Source organism: Antechinus flavipes, chromosome 4, assembly GCF_016432865.1.
Source record: "Antechinus flavipes isolate AdamAnt ecotype Samford, QLD, Australia chromosome 4, AdamAnt_v2, whole genome shotgun sequence".
Classification (NCBI taxonomy): Eukaryota; Metazoa; Chordata; class Mammalia; order Dasyuromorphia; family Dasyuridae; genus Antechinus; species Antechinus flavipes.
The window spans coordinates 315,277,299-315,296,874 of record NC_067401.1 but is presented as its reverse complement, the minus strand read 5'-3'; the positions used below and the strand labels follow the sequence as shown (position 1 = coordinate 315,296,874).

Below are 19,576 nucleotides of genomic sequence, written 5' to 3'. Positions count from 1 at the left end.
TTTGTTTCTCTATGTTTTTGTAGAGTACTGGAGAGAATTGGAGCTAGAGCCTTGGTAGCTCATGTCAGAACATTTGCAGATTTCCTGGTGTATGAGTTCTCTACATCAGCTGGAGGTCAGCAACTCAACAAATGCATTGAGATCCTCAATGATATGGTATGGAAGTACAACATAGTTACACTGGACCGGTTAATTCTTTGTCTTGTAAGTATAAATTCCTAAGATCTCTTGTTGTTCTTGAAGATACTATGAATTATTCCTTGAATCAGCATAGATTCTGATAGTTTGAACACTGGTCTTAGAATTCAGAAAGCCCAAAGTTCAGATTCTGCCTACAGTACTACTTGTGTGACCCCAGGCAATTTTCTTACGCACACAAAGGGACAATAGCATCTTTCTCACAGATTTTATGTTATGAGAATGAAGTGAAATGATAACGTGTCAAAAAAATTATATTTGTTCAAGTTCTATATACATGCTAGCTATTATTATTTACCCCATAATCAAATACTGCTTCTATACAGATGGCAACTCTTTAGCTTTACCATTCTAAAGAACCAGAAGTTTCACGTTAAAAAATTAATTTAAACAATGGTAATTTTATTTCCTTGCCAATCTTTATAGCTTCTGACTGGTGAATGAAAAGGTAGTAGCAGTAAGAAGTTACTGTTTATTACTATTGTATTCACTTTTGTAAAAGTTTCTAGTCACTACAACATCTCATAATTAATTCAGTCAAACTACCCCGCCTCCCAGCATTCCTGGGAAAATGGAGAAGTAGCATCTGACTAGGGTGGCAGACCCAGAATTTACTTTCTTGACTACCTTGTCAGTGATTCATAAATAATATTTATTGGACTTTAATTTACCCAAACATTGGTGATCATATTTTGGTGACTGATTAGTGAACCTTAAATCTTCTAAGGTTAATTATCTTTAATTTGTATTTTGTTTGTTGGCCATATTTGAAGAACTAGGTTCAGTATTGAATCATGCTGCCTGTTTTCAGTGATTTCTCACATTCCTTTTGTCCTCCCTTTATTAATTTTTTTTAACCCACTCTTCTCAGCAACCATTCTAAAATCATTTGCTACCCTCATCTCCTTTCTCTTCTACAACTCGCTCTGAAACAAATATACTTGTACACTACTTTATTGAGACTGTTTTAACTTGCTCATCTCCCCTTCTCTACCTGTTATGTTACTCTCTTTTTTTTTTTTTTTTTTTTTGAAGCAATTGGTATTAAGTGACTTGCCCAAGGTCACATAGCCAGGAAGTGTTAAGTGTCTGATGAGGTCAAATTTAAACTCAGTTCCTCCTGACTTCAGGGCTGGTGCTCTATCCATTGTGCTACTTAACTGCCCCTACCTGTTATGTTTCTGTACTTCCCTATAGTCTTGTCTCAAAAAAAAAAAAAAAAAAAAAGGCAGTTGATTTCCTTGCCAAGACTAATGACTTAACCTGTAACCTCAAATCCCACCTTATCCCCATTTTCTCTATGACTTTGCCTCCATTAACCTTTTCTTCTCATATTCTTATCTTCATTTTTCCCCTGGGTATTAATGCTTTCCCTGTTGTCAAGAAATATGTTCATGTCTACCACATCCTTAAAAAGAGCCCTTTACTTGACATTGCCAATCCTTCATAGAATCCCTCTATATCTCTCTTCCCTTTCACTGCCTAAATTCCAAAAAACAACAGACCTTCATGCCTCCACCTCATCATCTATTTATTGCTCAACCCTTTGGAGACTAGTTACAATCCCACTATTCAGTGGAAACCAGCTTGTTAAATTAGATGACCTTTTCTCAGTCCTCATCTTTCATCTTTTTGGGTTCTAATACTACTGACCACAACTCTTAAATATTGTCTTCTCTCTCAGCTTTTGTGACACTGTTCTGTCCTGGTTCTTCTTCTCTATGTCTTACTCTTTCTTTGATGAATGGTTATCCAAATGCTACTTTTTAGTACTGATGTCCACAAAGGTTTTGTCCTACGACCTCTTTTCTCTCTACTATTCTCTTTCCCTTACTGATCTAATTTATCTTTATAGGTTCAATTATTATCTCTGCACAGATGACTTCCATATTTGTAGATGCAGTTCAAATCCTTCTCTTGATCCTTGTGTCAATTCTGAATATTTTCTGGGTGATCTGTTAGCATCTTCACTGAATATTTTACCTGGATTGCTTACCTGGAAATAAAGATAGAGGGATGGATGGATGGATGAAAAGGAAAGAAAAGAAAAGAGTTAGGATTAGGGAAGAAATGAAATGGGATGAAAGGATAAGAGGAATATAAGAGCCTTCTCTTTCGTCTCTTTCTCCTTATCATGTCTAGGAAAAAATACAAATTCCTCTATGATCTGACTTCCATCTAACTTTTCATCCTTATTTTAGAGTATTGTCTTTTATTGTCCATGTTTTAGCTAAACCAGGCTACTAATTGTTTCCTGAATGTGCTGCTTATTCTCTTAAGTTTGTTTATACAAATGGTTCTCCTTTCTTAGAATGTATACTTTCCTCATTTCTATCCAAGTCTTTGTCTTCATCTTTCTTTTAGACTTGTTTCAGGTAATATCTCCTCCAGGAAGCTTTCCCTGATTCCTCCTTTTTCTGTAGTCTTGCATTCTTCCTAAATTTCCTTTTAAAAATGTTGTTTACTTCTGTTTTTATATTACCTTCTCTTCCAGTTACATCATTTCTCATTCTCAAGAATGCCATTCCTTATAACATATTTCCTTGTACAATTTGTGTTCATATTTGTAGCCTCTCAGTTCTTTGTAAGCTTCTTATTGTAGGGACTGTATTCCCTTTTTGCATTTGTTTCTTAAGGGCCTATCTACAATCTTTCCTCACATAATTATAATAGATGTTTAATCAACCTTGGTTGACTTTTTAAAAAAAAATAGATATATGGCAGTATTTTTTCAGTCATTCATCCAGCAAGTATTTATTGATCTCCTACAATAAGGAACTGTTGCAGGCACTAAAAAGAGTACAACATGAAAAAGCCCATACTTTTAGGGAGCTTACCATCTTAGGAGAGATGAAATGAGATGTGACATATTATGATGTAATGCTATATAATCAATATGTAAACAATATTATGACAAGGATACACAGTGCTGTAAGAATCCATCAAGAAAGAATGCTTCGTACAGAGATTATTTCGTGATATCTGGACTAACTCTTAACAAATATAGAAGGAAGTAGAATTCATTCTAGTCAGTAAGTGTCATGGGAAAAGGCACAGAGGTGGAAGAAAACGTAGACTGTTCAGTGATCTTAGTCGTTTGGCTGAAACATATAGTTTACATAAGGGATGGGGGGATGATATGTATCTTGATACTACCAGGTTGGGAATCCTTGAATTTTGAGCTTTATTTGAAAAATGATAAGACACTTTTGAAAGTTTTTATTTATTTATTTATTTTTGTGTAGCAAGAAAATAATCAGATTCATAACTTAAGAAGGCCAATTTTTTTAAGTGCAGGTTGAATTAGTGGGAAGTGAATTTAGTCTTAAGAACTAGACATCTAAGGAGGTAGGAGATAGAAAGGACTCAAAAGCTTAGAAAATACAACTAAAAAAATTAAATTTTTAAAAAAGTACAACTGTTTAACAGGCTAATTTAGACTGATTCTTTGTTTTTGTTTTGTTTTTTGTTTTTTTTTGTTTTTTTTTGCTTTAGCATTATCTAGATAAGAAAGGGTTTGCTACAATTACTGTTGCAAGTAAAATCAGCAGAGTTGAAATGAAAGCTTAATGTCAGTACATTGCATGAAAAATAAATACTACTAATTTTGATGGGTTGTATTCATCAAGATAGCTCCCTAATACTTTAATTTTTAGTTGAGAACAATTCTAGTTACTATATACATATAGAAAAATATAGCTACATACACATAAATAAAAGGAGGGTTTTTTATTGTATTGACTATTCCAGAAAAAAAATTTTCCTATCAGTGGCCTGAATATTTTAAATTTATTTCTCTGTTATTTGAGTTTTTAAGTGATTATATTTGGATGTCTTCCTTTGGTCATTTTTTTTCTTTGATTCATCAAAGGCCATGCGTAGTCATGAAGGAAATGAAGCTCAGGTTTGTTATTTCATAATTCAATTGCTGTTGCTGAAGCCAAATGATTTTAGAAATCGAGTAAGTGATTTTGTGAAAGAGAACTCTCCAGAGCACTGGCTGCAGAATGACTGGCATACCAAGCATATGAATTATCACAAGGTACCTTTTAATCAATGTTATTTTTCATTTAAATGAAAGTTTCAGATTTATCATTTTACAAACAGTAATGATGTTCTTTGCTGTTTGGTTCCATTATATACCTTGAAGAATGTTGAGAGTTTATCTGTTTTAATAGACTTTTAAGATCAAAGTATGAGCCAACATTTCAAATTTATTTATCATATGTGTGTGTGTGTGTGTGTGTGTGTGTGTGTGTGTGTGTGTATGTACGTATGTAATATTATTTGCATGTGGTCTATTTGAAATGTATATTATATATGTATATTTTAGAAATCAGATTACAGAGGGCTTTAAAAATAAACTCTAGATAATTGAATAAAACTAAAAATTCTCACTTAAACTGAAATACTTAAACAAACATTATTGTAATGTATTTGAGTTTGAGTTTATTCAGTCCTTTCTAAAAGAGAAAAACTTGAGCATCTATTCACTTCCCACAGAAATATCCTGAGAAGCTGTATTTTGAGGGCCTAGCAGAACAGGTCAATCCTCCTGTGCAGATCCAGCTTCCCTATCTTCCAATCTACTTTGGAAATGTGTGTCTCCGATTCCTGCCTGTATTTGATATAGTTATCCACAGATTTTTGGAATTGCTGCCAGTATCCAAATCACTGGAGACTCTTCTAGATCACTTGGGAGGCTTATACAAGTTTCATGGTGAGCTCTTTTTATTTGTAAATTGTATTTTATTAGTTCCATAGTAAGATAAAGTGTTTCATAGTGAATAAAGAGCTGACCTTGGAGCCAGGAATTCTTGGGCTCAAGCCTCGCCTCTGACCCAGATTGTTATCTCAGGCAATTCCCTTAATCTCTCAAAATAAGCTACAGAGAAGGTGCCAACCTGCATGGGTAGAGAGTGCTTCCTCTACCAGTGAATTACAGGTGCAATCTTTTGCCCTTTCTCTGAGTCCATAAATTCTGCAGGCCAAGTATAACCAAGCAGAAATTTGAGCTTTAATTTAGTAAATTGATCCCTTTTTGTGGTAATGGGCAAATATTTCACCTAACAGTTTTAGAGGAGGGGTTGGTTTTCAATTCATGAGTACTGGAACAAATTATTTGAAAATATATGGATGTTAGCATCCTTATGAAATAGATATTTCAATCTTGTTCTCCCTCCCCCACTTCTTCATTGGTACATAATGCTTTTCCTTATGATTAAAAACCATTCATTATTATGCTTTTTTTTTTAATTTTCAGAGATTGTTTTCATCTGCTTCTCAATTCTTTTTTCAGAGAGCCGTCTTAAGCAGAACAATTAACTTTTTCTCATCATTAATCATCAACTGCTGTGATCACATTTTTCTTTGTTGGCAGACCGTCCAGTAACTTACTTGTATAATACCCTGCATTACTATGAGATGCATCTAAGAGAGCGCCCAACCCTCAAACGGAAGCTTGTCCATGCTATCATTGGCTCACTAAAAGATAATCGGCCACAGGGCTGGTGTTTAAGTGATACATATATCAAAAATGCTATGAATACACGAGAAGAGAACCCTTGGATCCCAGAGGACTCTTATTATTGCAGACTTATTGGCAGACTAGTCGATAATATCCTTTTTCAAGGTGTATATGTATGTGTGTGTGTGTTTTCAGTAAAAAAGGCCTTTCCCTTTTTTCAAGAAGATATTTTTACTTATTCTTAAAATATGGATTTCTAAAGTAATTTGCCTATCTTTTCTGTGTTTGAATTCCTTTTGAAAATCTGATAAGGTAATATCCTCTGGAAAATAATATTAAATCCATGCTAGAAAAATATTTATTTGAAAGAAATTTTTAGCTTTATTCATTCAGTTTATTTTTATTTCTAAATATTGTCATTCTAAATTATATTGGTCATATTGTTTAGTACCAGGGAATAGAATAATGAGCTATTGTGTTATATAGATTTTTCTTCTTCTTCAAGGCAATTAGGGTTAAATGAATTACCCAGGAAAACACAGCTAATACATATCTGAGGCAGAATTTGAACTTAAATCTTCCCTGACTTCAGGATAGTCCTCTATCCACCATGCCACCTCACTGCTCCTATATAGATTTTTGAGTTTTCATCTGAGAGCATTAGAAAATAATGGAGTTGCTAAGAAAAAATGCTGTACTTAGATTAATCTCTTTATCTGTACCATTATAAATGAGACTAATACTATGCCAGAATTCCTTTAAGTTGATTTGGAGAAGTTAATATGTGTGGATTTTTTCATCCACTTCTATTTTCAGTGTGTGTCCCCCATTTAATATTATCTATTAAGAAATAGACCCAGAGACATTGTGATTTATGGCAAATCATAAATTGTATGTGGCCAAGCCAGAATTCCATTTAGGTACCATTGTTCTAAAGCCAACTCTCTTAACCCCTTTGCCTTAATATTGAACAGACTTAATATTTTTTATTTTTTATTTTTAAAGATAGACCTAATATGTTGTCTATGTGTATAAAGCACATTTTCTGAATTTTACCAAACTGGGTTCCAATATTATTGCCTTGATTGATCACACCTATGGCTGGTAAATCTCCTGGGCCATTTCCAAACTGTGACTGGAGATTCAATGAGTTTCCCAATCCAGCTGCCCATGCTCTTCATGTTACATGTGTGGAGTTAATGGCTTTGGATGTTCCAGGAAAGGATGTGGGGAATGCCCTTCTAAATGTTGTCCTGAAAAGGTATGTAAGTTGTCTTATGGGTCAATAAGCACAAGATGTTCTAAATAAAATAACATTTTGTGTAGTCTTCTGCATTTCTGATTTATTAGTACTATTAACATATAGTCCCCAAGTCGTTGTTTCTCTAGTCTTCCTTTATAATAATTATCATCAAATGGATATATTAATGCTAGGGGAAAATGTGTAAGAAATGGTCACAATTGTTTTTCTACTCAGATAGTTCTATCAAACTATATACCAAAAAAGGAAATTTTAATCAAATAAAATAATCTCATTTTGATTAGTTATGTTATTCTCCAAATTTGAAATGTTCCATAGCTGAAAAATTACTTTTTTCTTTTCTTTTGCATCCAGTCAGCCTTTAGTACGAAGAGAGAATATTACTGCTTGGATGAATGCAATTGGATTGATCATCACTGCGTTACCAGTGAGTTAATGTTTTTAATTGGTACTTAATAGTGAGATAGATTAGAAAGTCAAAAGGATATCAAGCACTACTTGTACTTGAAACAAGCACCCCTGTACAAAATATCCGACAATGATTATCTTCACCTTTATTTAAAAGACTTAGTGAGGGAAACCTCTTATTTCCCAAAACCACCAGTTCACCTTTTCATAATCCTGTGGTACTTCTTTTATTTTTCATGATCTTTAAAAGATTACAGGCCTAAGCAATTACATTTACTATTTCTGTCAGGATATTGGTGTATAGGAGAGTTGAGTCTAGTGACTTAAATTCAGTCAAGGGCTACTAGGTACTCTTCTATTGCTTTAATTTATGTTTCAGTTCTCTTTTAGCCATTTTTGTTCCCATCCTTTTCAGTTTGTTCTCACTCTCTGTCTCTGCCTGTCTCTCTCAGCAGCTGAAGTTAAGTGACATGCCCAGAGTCACTAGTAAGTATCTGAGGCCAAGTTTGAATTTAAGTCCTCCTGACTTTAGGGCCAGTGTTCTATCCATGGCATCACATAGCTTCATCTGATTCTCTCTTTTGAAGAAGGAAAACAAAGTTAGAATTGATCAGGTGTGCTTCTCTGTAGCTGATCCTTACAGAGTTCTAAACTCTTCTTTGATCTATTCTCCTCTTTACCAGAATAGCCAAAAGGTCTCTTGTTCTTGTCTTTATAATACTCTAATCTTAGTTTCCTTTGATCTTTAAAACTTCCAATAACACTGTACAGAATCATACGAATTTTTGTATCTTTTCTTCTTGAAATTGTTACTCTGATATCTTCATAATTTCACCCTTCCATAATGTCTTATCCATCCTTTTTCTGAATCTTATAGTTTATTCTCCCAGAATCTTAGTTGTATGTCACATCAAGTCTCATTTATTCTCTCACACAAATTCTAAGACGGAGTACTTTTAGTCCATAGCCCTCTCATAGCTTCTTTTGTAATAGCTTCTTATTTTGCTTCCTTCTCTTTGTGAAGGATAAAAGTGTTATAAAGACAAATCATTTATCTGCTCTGCTTTTGCCAGAAATCTTTTCAGTAGATATCCAGGCCATGATTCTGTTCCAGAATCAGGATCTGTTTTCCACATTTTCATCCGTTTCTTTTTTCTAGGTGATCTGAATATTATAGGTGCTTCCTGTAATATTTCCTCCCTTTCTTTATCATCTCCAATTTATTGTGTATAGTCATTTTTATCATGATGTGAGATGTGTTCTTGAAATTACTGAGCTATGCAAAATTGTGCAATAAGCCCTACGCCACAGGACTTGGGGAAAAATGGAGTCAGGACATCATACTCAAAACATAATGACACATGAAAAAAGATAAGAACCAAATTAGAATTTTTTAATACATCTTGAAAGACCAAGAAATATTATTTTAATAGTGATTATGTCTCATCACCCCTTCAGACTACTACTTGATCTGTCCCCATCCTTCTATTCCCTTTAATGCCTTTTGAACAAATTGTACTCTTAGTCCTAGGTCTTCCAAACCCTATGATATATTTGCCTCCTAGAAAACTAAATTGGAAATCTTAGCTTTTTTGTTGTTGTTGTTCCTTCCTCTACCTTGTGAATGATCAGTTATTTAGTGTGTGTGTGTGTGTGTGTGTGTGTGTGTGTGTGTGTGTGTGTGTGTTTATTTTTTTTGCTGAGGCAATTGGGGTTTAGTGACTTGCCCAGGGTCACACAGCTAGGAAGTATTAAGTGTCGAGGCCAGATTTAAACTCAGGTCCTCCTGACTTCAGGGCTGGTGTTTTATCCACTGTACCACCTAGCTGCCTTGGTATGTATACTTTTTCCCTGCCACTTCCCACTGTTGGGAGAAGTGTGATATGGAAAAAGAGAATTGGACTTGAGGATGGTAGATCTGTTCTTGAATTATGGCTTTATCATCTGCTTAGTTTTTGAGCCTGAACAAGTTTTACTGTCATTATGAGTTTCAATTTCTTCTGTAAAATGTGTTAATCATCCCCCAAAAATAGTTGTGAGGGAAAAGCTTTGAAAAACTTATGCACTTTAGAAGTAATGCTTTTGGTTGTCTCTCTTATAACTTAGTGTGAGATTTTAATCATTTAGACCTTAATCCCATGGAGGACTTTATATTTATGCTTATGTTATATAAGTACCTATACTTAGTACTATGGTACTAAGTACTATAAAACCACTGATATGCTTATTCATGCTTTCTATCTCCTTTTTGAGATTTGCTAAGATTACCATACTTCTGTTTGTACAAAATTACTACTTCTTTTCAACAAATACAATCCCAGAGTCATAGATTACCTTTATTAGTTAAATTTTATGTTAAGTGCTTCCTGATAATCTTTTCCATCAAAAAAAAAATAAATCATCAGATTTCATGATTGGATGGGCCACTTCTAAGAAAAAGTTGCCAATAAAACAGCTCATTCTACTCATAACTTCAGTCACAATCCTTAGCATAATTATTAAACAAATTTTGCTTATTGATCCAATTCAAGAGCAGCAATAATTGATTTTCAGTTTGCCATCACATTACACAAAATAATCTTGATATCTTCTCACTCCCTGCTCTTACCCCCCTCCCACATATTTGTAGGTGCTGGGGTTGGGGAGCTGTTGGGCAGGGTATGGGTGCCCCTATTGCAGTTGTGCCCTTCCCTCCACCCACCTACCCTTCTACCAGGTGGGGCAAAATTCAAATTTCCCTACAAGTCTTCAGCATTCTTTTTCTTAAATCTAATCTGAGATGAGAAGGGTTAATAAAGGGATGTGGGCTTTAATGGGCTTAATAACAGTTACCACACCTGAAAGATACCTATCACTCCAGGTGAGATAGATGGAGTATGCTGAGTAGTCAGGATTGTGGGAAGGGTCTCTTAATACTTTCTGGAGTTTAGGGAACTCCCCTCATTGAAACATTCTCCTAGTTCAACTCAGCAACTGGTCGAGAGCTTTTAATTTTAATGAATTAAAATTCATTTTTAATTAGAGAGATTTAGTGACTTGACCATGTTGACATAGCTAGTGTGTATGTATTTATCAGAGGCCTTCCTGAGAAAAAGCCTAGCACACTCTGCATCATACTGTTATACTTATAGTCCTTTAGAGTTTGCAGAATATTTTAACTGAATTCTATTTCATAATTTATTAAGTATCCACTGTGATGATAAGAGATCATGCTAGATATTAGAGATATAAAGAAAAATGAGAAGTTGCAAAATACAAAATAAACCCAAATAATTCATTAGCATTTCTGTACAATACCAGTAAAGTTCAGCAAGAAGATATGAGAAATTCCATTTAAAATAACTATGAACACTTGGGATTTTCTGTCTGCCAAGACAAACCAGAACCTGTATGAACACAACTGTAATGTATTTTTCATACAAAATCAGACCGAAATGATTGGGAAAATATTATTTGCTAATGGGTAGGCTGAGCCAATATAATAAAAATAAGAATTTTACTTAATCTATTCATTCAGTGCCATACCAATTAAACTATCAAAAATTATTTTATAGAACTACAAAGAATCATAACAAAATTCATCTGGAAGAACAAAAGCTCAAGGATATCGAGGGAATCGATGAGAAAAAAAAATGCGAAAGAAGGTAGTCTAGCCATACCAGATCTCAAACTGTATTATAAAGTGGTAATTATCAAAATAATCTAGCACTGGCTAGGAAATAGAATGGTAGATCAGTGGAACAGATTAGGTACAAATTTCATTATAGTTAATGACAGTAGTAACATAGTACATGATAAACCCAAAGATCTAAACTTTTGGAACATAAATTCTTTACTTACAAAAACTGCTAAGAAAACTGAAAAATAGTAGGACAGAAATTGTATAGACGAACAAATCCACACCTTATGCCAAGTTAAGGTCAAAATGGGTACATGATTTACACATAAAAGGTGATAACCATAATTAAAACAAAATAGAATGGTTTATCTTTCAGATTCATGGATAAGGGAAGGATTTAGAACCAAAGAAGATGTAGAGCACTATAAAATGTAAAATAGATAATATTGATTATATAAAATTAAAAAGGTTTTTGCAGTAACAAAACCAATGCAACTAAAATTATGAGGAAAGCAGATAAGTTGGAAGAAGAGAATATTTGCAACAAGTATCTCTGATAAAGGTATCATTTTTCAAATATACGTGAAACTGAGTCAAATTTATAAAAATATGTCATTCCCCAACTGATAAGTGATCAACAAATATAAACAGGCAGTTTTCATACAAAGAAATCAAAGCTATCTATAGTTATATGAAAAAATGTTCTAAATCACTATTGAAGAAAAGCAAATTATAACACTTCTGAGATACTACTTCACCCTTATCAGGGTAACTAATATGACAAAAAAGGGAAAAGTTGGATGTTGAAGGGAATGTAGGAAAACTGGGACAGTAGTGTACTGTTAGTGGAGTTGTGAAGTGACCCAGCTATTTTGAAGAGCAATTTGAAACAATGTCCACAGGGCTACAAAACTGTTGTATGTTATTTTGTATTTCTATCCAGCAATATCAGTGTTAGTTCTATATCCCAAAGACATCCAAAAAAAAGAGAAAAGATTATTTTGTGCAAAATTATTTTGTGCAAAATTATTTTGTACAAAATTACTTATAGCAGTTCTTTTTTGTAGTGACTAAGAACTGGAAATCATAAGGATGCCCATCAGTTGGGGAATGTCTAAACAGGCTGTGGTATATAGCTGTGATGAAAAAACCACTGTGCTGTACTAGATGATAAGTAGGATGATTTCAGAAAAACCTGGAAAAACTTAGATGAACTGATGCATGTAAAGTGAACAGAACCAAGAGAACATTGTACATAGCAACAGCAATATTGTTCAATGAAGCATTGTGAATGACTTAGTTATTGTAATGAAGGATAGGAGCAGTGCAGTGCTCCAGAACAATCCCAGAGAATGTTATCTGCTTCCAGAGGAAAAAACTGCGTGAATATAGACTAAATGAAGTATCCTATTTTGCATTTTTTTCTTTTATTTGAGTCTTATACAAAATAACTAATACGGAAATGTTTTACATAATTGTACCTGTGTAAGCAAAAAAAAAAGAAAAAAGAAAAAGAAAGAAAAATCACACAGTTCTTGTTCTGAAGGAGCTTACTTTGGAAGGACTGTATCATGTATATAACACTGATACTTAAAATTAACAAAAAAATTCAAGTGCTGTCATTATTTCCATGTTACAGATAAAAGGATTGAGGTTTAGAAAGGTAAATGACTATCCATGGTCACCCAGGTAGTGAGCATAAAAATCATAGATTAGATAGACAGATCTCTTTTAATTCCAAGTCCAGAATTTTTCCTACTACATTCTTTCTCTAAAAACAGAGGTGGGGATAGCACTTTTAACAACTAACCAAATGTCAGGTGCTTTTCTGCTTCATTTTTTAGAACCAGTATAGCACTCTAGGCTTTTCTCATTTTCACTACATGATTATCCCATATCCTTTTCCAATTATATCTTTGTTATATGTTATTTTGTATTTTTCATCAGAAGTCATTATTGGGGATCTGCTGTAGCCTATTGATATCCAATACTGTACCTCTCTTTTGCTTTTTTGGGTCACCCACAATTTTGATTCTTTAAAAATCATGTTATTTCAATGATCAATTATGATGGGCATGGATCTCTTCAACACTGAAATGATTCAAACCAATTCTTCTTGTGCAGTGATAGAGAGCCATCTACACTCAGAGAGAGGACCATAGGAACTGAGTTTGGAACATAACATAGCATTCTCACTCTCTCTGTCGTTATTTCTTGCGTTTTGTTTTCTTTTTCAGTTTTTATTTTTCTTCCATCTTGATCTGATTTTTCTTGTGCAACAAGATAACTATAAATGTATATACATTGGATCTAACATATATTTCAACATAAAAAAAATCATGGTATTCCTTAATCCATTACCTCGTGATATTGTGGATGGAATTTTTATGATAGAAAGATGTGATATTGTATTAGGGACCAACTAGGATAGTTTTTCAAAAGGTATTTTCGGGTGCAGCTAGGTGCCTCGGTGAATAGAACACCAGCTCTGAAGTCTTTTGTGATGGTATTTCTTTTTAAGGAGCCATATTGGATTGTCCTTCATGATCGAATTGTGAGTGTTATTAACAGCCCAAGCTTCATTTCTGAGACTGAATGGGTTGGATACCCATTTCAACTGTTTGACTTTACTGCTTGTCACCAGTCCTATTCTGAGATGAGCTGCAGCTACACTTTGGCTTTGGCACATGCTGTATGGCATCATTCTAGCATTGGACAACTTTCTCTCATCCCCAAGTAAGTGGTCTAGGTACCTTAGTAATTAAGTAAAACGTCTTGTGTAGGGGAAAACAAAAGCTTAATTAACTGCAAACATAGTATTCTGATGATTAAGATGGGTTTTCATGTTTGTTTTATATTTGAAAATATTTGTGTTTTTGAATTTTAAAGGTATCAAATCAATCTAGCTTTTCTTATATAGATATAACAAGAGACAGAAAGAAAGAGAACTGAATATAATTCTTTTAGTGATGATTCCGTATTTTCTAATCCTTTGGTTCTCTTTCCACAGTTTCATTATATAAAGTACTAGATGTGCTGAAATATTAGAAATTCATTTGAGTTTACTTGATCCCTGGAATTTCCCTTTTCCCTCCATTAACTAAAAATAATTGTCCGTATTTGTATTGCCCTTAAAGGTATATAAAATGCTTTCCTTACAACCTCCCTTTGAAGTTGTCAAGTATTAGTAATGCTGTTTTTTAGATAAGGATGCTGAGACTTCAATGAGTTGAGCCGATTCATCTGGTCTTGGGTAGCTAGTATTAGAACTGAGATTCTAATACAGAGCTCTCTTGACTTTAAAGTCCAATTTTCTTTTTAATAAATAGTGCTAATTGTTTTGTTTTTTGGTTTTGTGATGTTTTCCCCAAAACCTATTCCTCTTTCAGACTTGTGTTTTTTAGAAAGAACTACCATTTTTGTAGTCACCCTGGTTTTGATCTTGATTCTTCACTCCTCGTTTACCTGTTATCCATTCTGTCATCAAATTTTGTCCATGTTTCTACTTTCACACCACCTGGTGTTTCCAGTGCTCTGGAAGTACTCATCAATCAGTCATGCTTAACTTCCTAAGTGTACTCTCCATCTCAGTGCTCAGCTTCCACCATTCTACACAATTGTCCCTTTTCTTTTAAGGATAAGTATCATCATATCAATCATCTTCTTCAGTAAGTTCCAGTGGCTCCTTATTGCTTCTAGGATCAAATATAAACTCTCTTTGGTGTTAAAGACCTTTTTAAACCTGTTCCCAAAGCTGTTTTCCAGCTCTATTAAACGTCATTCTCTCCTTCATTCTGATTTGGGTCAGCAGCTTTCTTACTAGTACTTCACATATGACAGTCTACTTCAGTGCTTTTGCTCTTAAGTTGTCCACATGCCTTAAGTGGATGCTCTTTTCTAATACCTGCTGCACAGAATCCTTTTTTTTCTTCAAGAGTCAGCTCAAGCAGAAATTCTGCACGAAATCTTCATATTGTTTTTCTACTCCCACTCCCTGCTAGTGCTGCCCTTGACAGTATTATCTTGTTTTGCATATTTTACAGGTAAACACATACATACACATACAGTTTTCCCTATATAGAACATGGTGCCTTGTGCATTATAAACACTTAATAAATGTTTGCTAATTTATCTTTGAATTCCAGGTTCCTCACTGAAGCACTCCTTCCCATAGTAAAGACTGAATTCCAGTTACTTTATGTGTACCACCTTGTAGGACCTTTTTTACAAAGATTTCAGCAAGAGAGAACTCGGTGCATGATAGAGGTAAAATATGATTTTTGTCTTCACTCTTTTTGTATGTACTCTAAGGAACAATGGGAAACTATTAATATGAACCAGAAGTTAGAAATGAGGTCATTATACTTAATCCACTACCTTCATTATTATCTAGTTGGCAGGAACATCCATTCGATGATCCTTCCAGCTTGTTATATCTTGGCAGGGAAATGTTGCTGACTTCTTCAAATTTTTCTGTAGAAATACAATGATCAGTTATTTACCAGTCGGGGATAAAGTTTCAACCCAGTCAAAAGGAAATGGAATGGATTGCATGTGGGTAGACTGTAGCATATTGTTAGTAAATAGTTTTGCCTAAGAAAGGAGATGTTATATCAAGTTTGGAAAAAGAGTTGTATTAGTTAAGTTACTGGAATGAAGAATCTTGTACACTTCATTCAGTCATAAGGTTAAACTCCTTGTGGATGAACATAAGTAAAAGTCACATGAAATGATATATGGATGGGTAGTGATCTGTTCCGTTTGAAGTAGTTTTCTATGTTGAGGAAATCATAGATGCTGAATTATTAAAGTATTGATTCAACTCTCACTAGAACACAGACATTTTAAAACATGTATTTTTTGTCTTGGACACTTATTCTGTAATTGATCTAAATAAATAGAATAAATCTGAAAAAATAGATCTGTCAGATAATTCAAGCCCATTTTATTGGCTAATTTTTGTTTATCAAACAGATTGGAGTTGCGTTTTATGATATGCTTCTGAATGTAGACCAGTGTAGCACCCACTTACACTACATGGATCCCATCTGTGATTTTTTATATCATATGAAGTATATGTTTACTGGTGACAGTGTGAAAGATCAGGTAAGTACTACTTTATGTGAATCATTTCTGGACCACTGAGAAAATATATATATATATATTTTTTTTAATGTGGATTATATTGTCTAGACCTGCTGGCTTTCTTACTAGTACTTTACACAGGATTGTTTTTGCTCTGGTTTGTATCCGTTCCCTAGAGAGTGTATTCCCTTCTAAAGGCTGCTGCACAAAATCAGGAAAGCATGGTAATATAAATTTTTTTCTACATTGTTTTATTAAGAGAGAATCTGTAAGTCCAAGGTAAATTATGTTAAAATGAAATTTTAAGGAAATTATTTAAGATGTAGAAAATTGGGAAGTAGAATGTACTCTTCAGAAACTGGTATCAAAGGGATTTTCTAAGATTAGATTTGCTGTCACTATAACAGTAGTATCTTAAGCTGTATAGAAATAGAAAATATGAATCTAATTTCTTTGTGACCCAGAAAAATCTTTGTTAGATAGGGAAATGGCACAAAATAAGATGATATTTCACATTTGGTTACAGATTTAGGTTTAATCAATTTTCAGCCAGTTGCAAGTAGAGGGAGATAATTCTAATAGTAGCTAGTATTTATATAGTACTTTATAATTTGCAAAATGCTATCCACATGTTACCTCCTTTGATCCTTACAACAACCCTGTCACGTGAGTGCTGTTATTCTCTTTTTACAAATGGAGACAGTGAGGCTGACATTAAAGGATTTGTCTAGGGTCTCACAGCTAATAAAAATGCCTGAAGGAAGGGAAAAGGGAGTACTATAAGCTTGTTTATTTTTCTGCATTCCCTTTTGTGTGCTGTGACTTTTTTCATCATCCATGATTGTCATCTTTGGTTCCTTCCTCTTCTTTGTCTCTCATATTAAGTTTCATTATTTCATTTATCATTAATACATTCTCAAATTCTATCTTTTCATCTGTTTTATTCTTTCTGCCATTCTCCTTCAGACTAGCATTAACTTTCACCTGCACCATTATAATGGCTTCTTAATAATTCTTCCTATCTCCAAACTGTCTCAACCAACAATCGCAATCAGTTTTGCATTGTTGGCAGATTAATCTTCTTAATTCAAAACCTTAATCATTCATTCCTCTAATTTAAAAAGTTCACTAATTTCCTGTCAAAATCCAAACTCCTTTGCCTTGCCTCTGGTCTTAATTCTGTTAGGTCCATCCTGGAAGATTGACCTTGGCTATATCATTCTTCTTTGCCATTTTACATATCCAGTCTGTTGTCTTGTTTCTGTGTTCACATCATTTCCAATATACGTATGTCTCCTTAAGATAAAAATATCTTCCCTCTGAGCCTGTCTTCATATAGTTCTTTGCTTGTTATCTCCTCTAGTAGAATATGAGATCCTTGAATAAAGGGACTGTATTTTTCATCCCCAGCGCTTAGCTCAGTGCCTGGAACTGGTTTGTGTATATTTGATCTCTCCTTTTTCCTATTCCCAAAACACTGTAAGACATTGTCCTCATGTACAAGAGGTACTTAATAATTGTTGAATTTATTCAGAATCTTCCACTAAACTTTCTTTTCTTGACTTTGTACTCCTTAACTATAGCCAAAATGTATTACTTATTGTCATCTCTTACTTAACACATCTGAATCTGTTTCCTATATCTGGAATGCCCTCCCCCAACTAACACTTGCTAAAATTCTCCCCATCTGCTTTGGGCCCTGATTGGTTCAGTGTGAATTTATTTGTTTTCATTCCTTTCCCTGTGTTTTTTTTTTTTTTCCTCTGCTTCATTTATTACCTAGCCTTAATCACTGAAGCGGGACTTGCCTCAGTCGCATTGAAACCTCAGTTTGAAAAAGGTCAAGGTTTCCCATTGCATCCAGGGCCATCTCTGGTTGTCCCGATCTATATAGATCTTATCACTGGATCATCTTTTATTAGATGGCTTCGGAGAAGAAAGTGAAGCTTGTGATTTGCAGGTCATGGCATCACCTTTGTGAAGTCATGGTCCTCTTTGAGAACAGAGTACAAATAAAAACTAAGCTCCTAAGGCTGGTTCAAATCTCACTCTCTTCAGTTCATAAATTTTAGAGTCTAAATGACATCTAATGTTTTTGCATATATTCTCTTTTTTTTTTTTTTTAGGTAGAGAAGATTATCTGCAATTTAAGACCAGCTTTAAAACTCAGACTGCGATTCATAACACATATCAGCAAAATGGAACCTGCAGTACCTCCACAAACCATAAACAGTGGATCTCCAGCACCTCAATCCACTCAGGTGACAGTCAGTGTGGCTTTACCAGTAACTCAGTAAAGCCATTCATTGCTCTATTATGAAAGTTAAAGCACTGATTACTTCGGAAATGGTGACAAAAACCCAATTGGTATGAACTCTTTTCTGCTGCATGGCGTCATACGCATGGTGGATCTACTGGATATCTATCATTACCACCTCCTATCTGAATTTATCTCAAGAGCATAGAATAGTCTTATGCTATCCAGAAGAATTTATGTATGAGTGATACTCTGGGAACATAGTGGTGGTAATGATCAGTTGAATTTTATTTATTAGGTTCTTAAGTCTTCCTTTATTTGTCACTTATTTTCTTTTTTATTTTTGGTGACAATTTTCAAACTTGGATTTTCTTATGTTATCAACAGTAAAACATTTAGAGTTGGATCAAATGAAGTATTTATAAAGCACTCAGCACAGTACCTGAAACATAGTAGACTATATAAATACTCCCTTCTTTCCCCTTAGTCCTCTTCTTTTAAACTAGTTTAATTGGTAACTGTATAATTTCCTTTTTGGTGAAAGAAGGATAACAGAATTTTTTACTCTTATTTTTTAAAAAAGATCATTGTAAATTTCCATTCGCTTATTCCACTATTTCCAATAAAGAAAATAAATTGGCAATAATTTTATGATTGGAAGACACCAAAGAGAATAAAATTTAATAGGTTCATGAACACTGCAGAGAAAATCATGTTTCAAAGAGGACTAATTCTTGCTTTTCAAGTTCAAGGTTGATCTACACAACTGGATAATGATATGATTCTACTGCCTAGTCTTAACAAAATTTTTATAATGTTGAAACCTCTATATTTGTATAATGAAAAATTTGTGGGATTTTGGTTTAATTCTGACATGCAAACAACAAAACCAAAACTTGTAAGAAGTGTAAAATATTGTTTTAATTAAATAAATTTTATTAATATTATTGGTGATTTGAATTTTCTTCCCAGAGCAAATCTGAAAGAACCTTTGATGAAATAGAACTTAACCTAGATATTCTTATATCTATATTGTGTTGTATTGGGTCTCAATTTTCCCCAGGATTCTTTTGTAAAATAATGACTCGTATATAGGACTTTAAGTATCACAAAGTGCTTTTTTTGTTTTTGTTTTTGTTTTTGTTCCCCCATCCTCTATAGTCCTATAGTATAAGAATTAATCTCATTTCATAGGAAACTGAGTATCCAGTTCGTCTAAAGCCAAAAAAAACAATTAGATAAATTTGAACTCATGTTTCTGACAGCAAGTTCAGAACTCTT

At 33.8% G+C, this 19,576-nt stretch overlaps 1 protein-coding gene across 2 annotated transcripts in view; it reads left to right on the top strand.

The window, feature by feature from the left end:
* MED23 (mediator complex subunit 23) overlaps positions 1-19,242 on the top strand; it is a 54,128-nt gene extending 34,886 nt beyond the window's left edge. For both annotated transcript variants that reach the window (XM_051997744.1, XM_051997743.1), the window contains 10 exons: positions 24-204; positions 4,070-4,240; positions 4,702-4,918; positions 5,579-5,815; positions 6,761-6,926; positions 7,281-7,353; positions 13,475-13,689; positions 15,099-15,219; positions 15,928-16,059; positions 18,165-19,242. In XM_051997744.1, coding sequence (XP_051853704.1) covers positions 24-204; positions 4,070-4,240; positions 4,702-4,918; positions 5,579-5,815; positions 6,761-6,926; positions 7,281-7,353; positions 13,475-13,689; positions 15,099-15,219; positions 15,928-16,059; positions 18,165-18,335 — 1,684 coding nt within the window. In that variant the 3' untranslated portion in view covers positions 18,336-19,242. The remainder of the gene's footprint in view (positions 1-23; positions 205-4,069; positions 4,241-4,701; positions 4,919-5,578; positions 5,816-6,760; positions 6,927-7,280; positions 7,354-13,474; positions 13,690-15,098; positions 15,220-15,927; positions 16,060-18,164) is intronic.
* Positions 19,243-19,576: the final 334 nt, after the last annotated feature.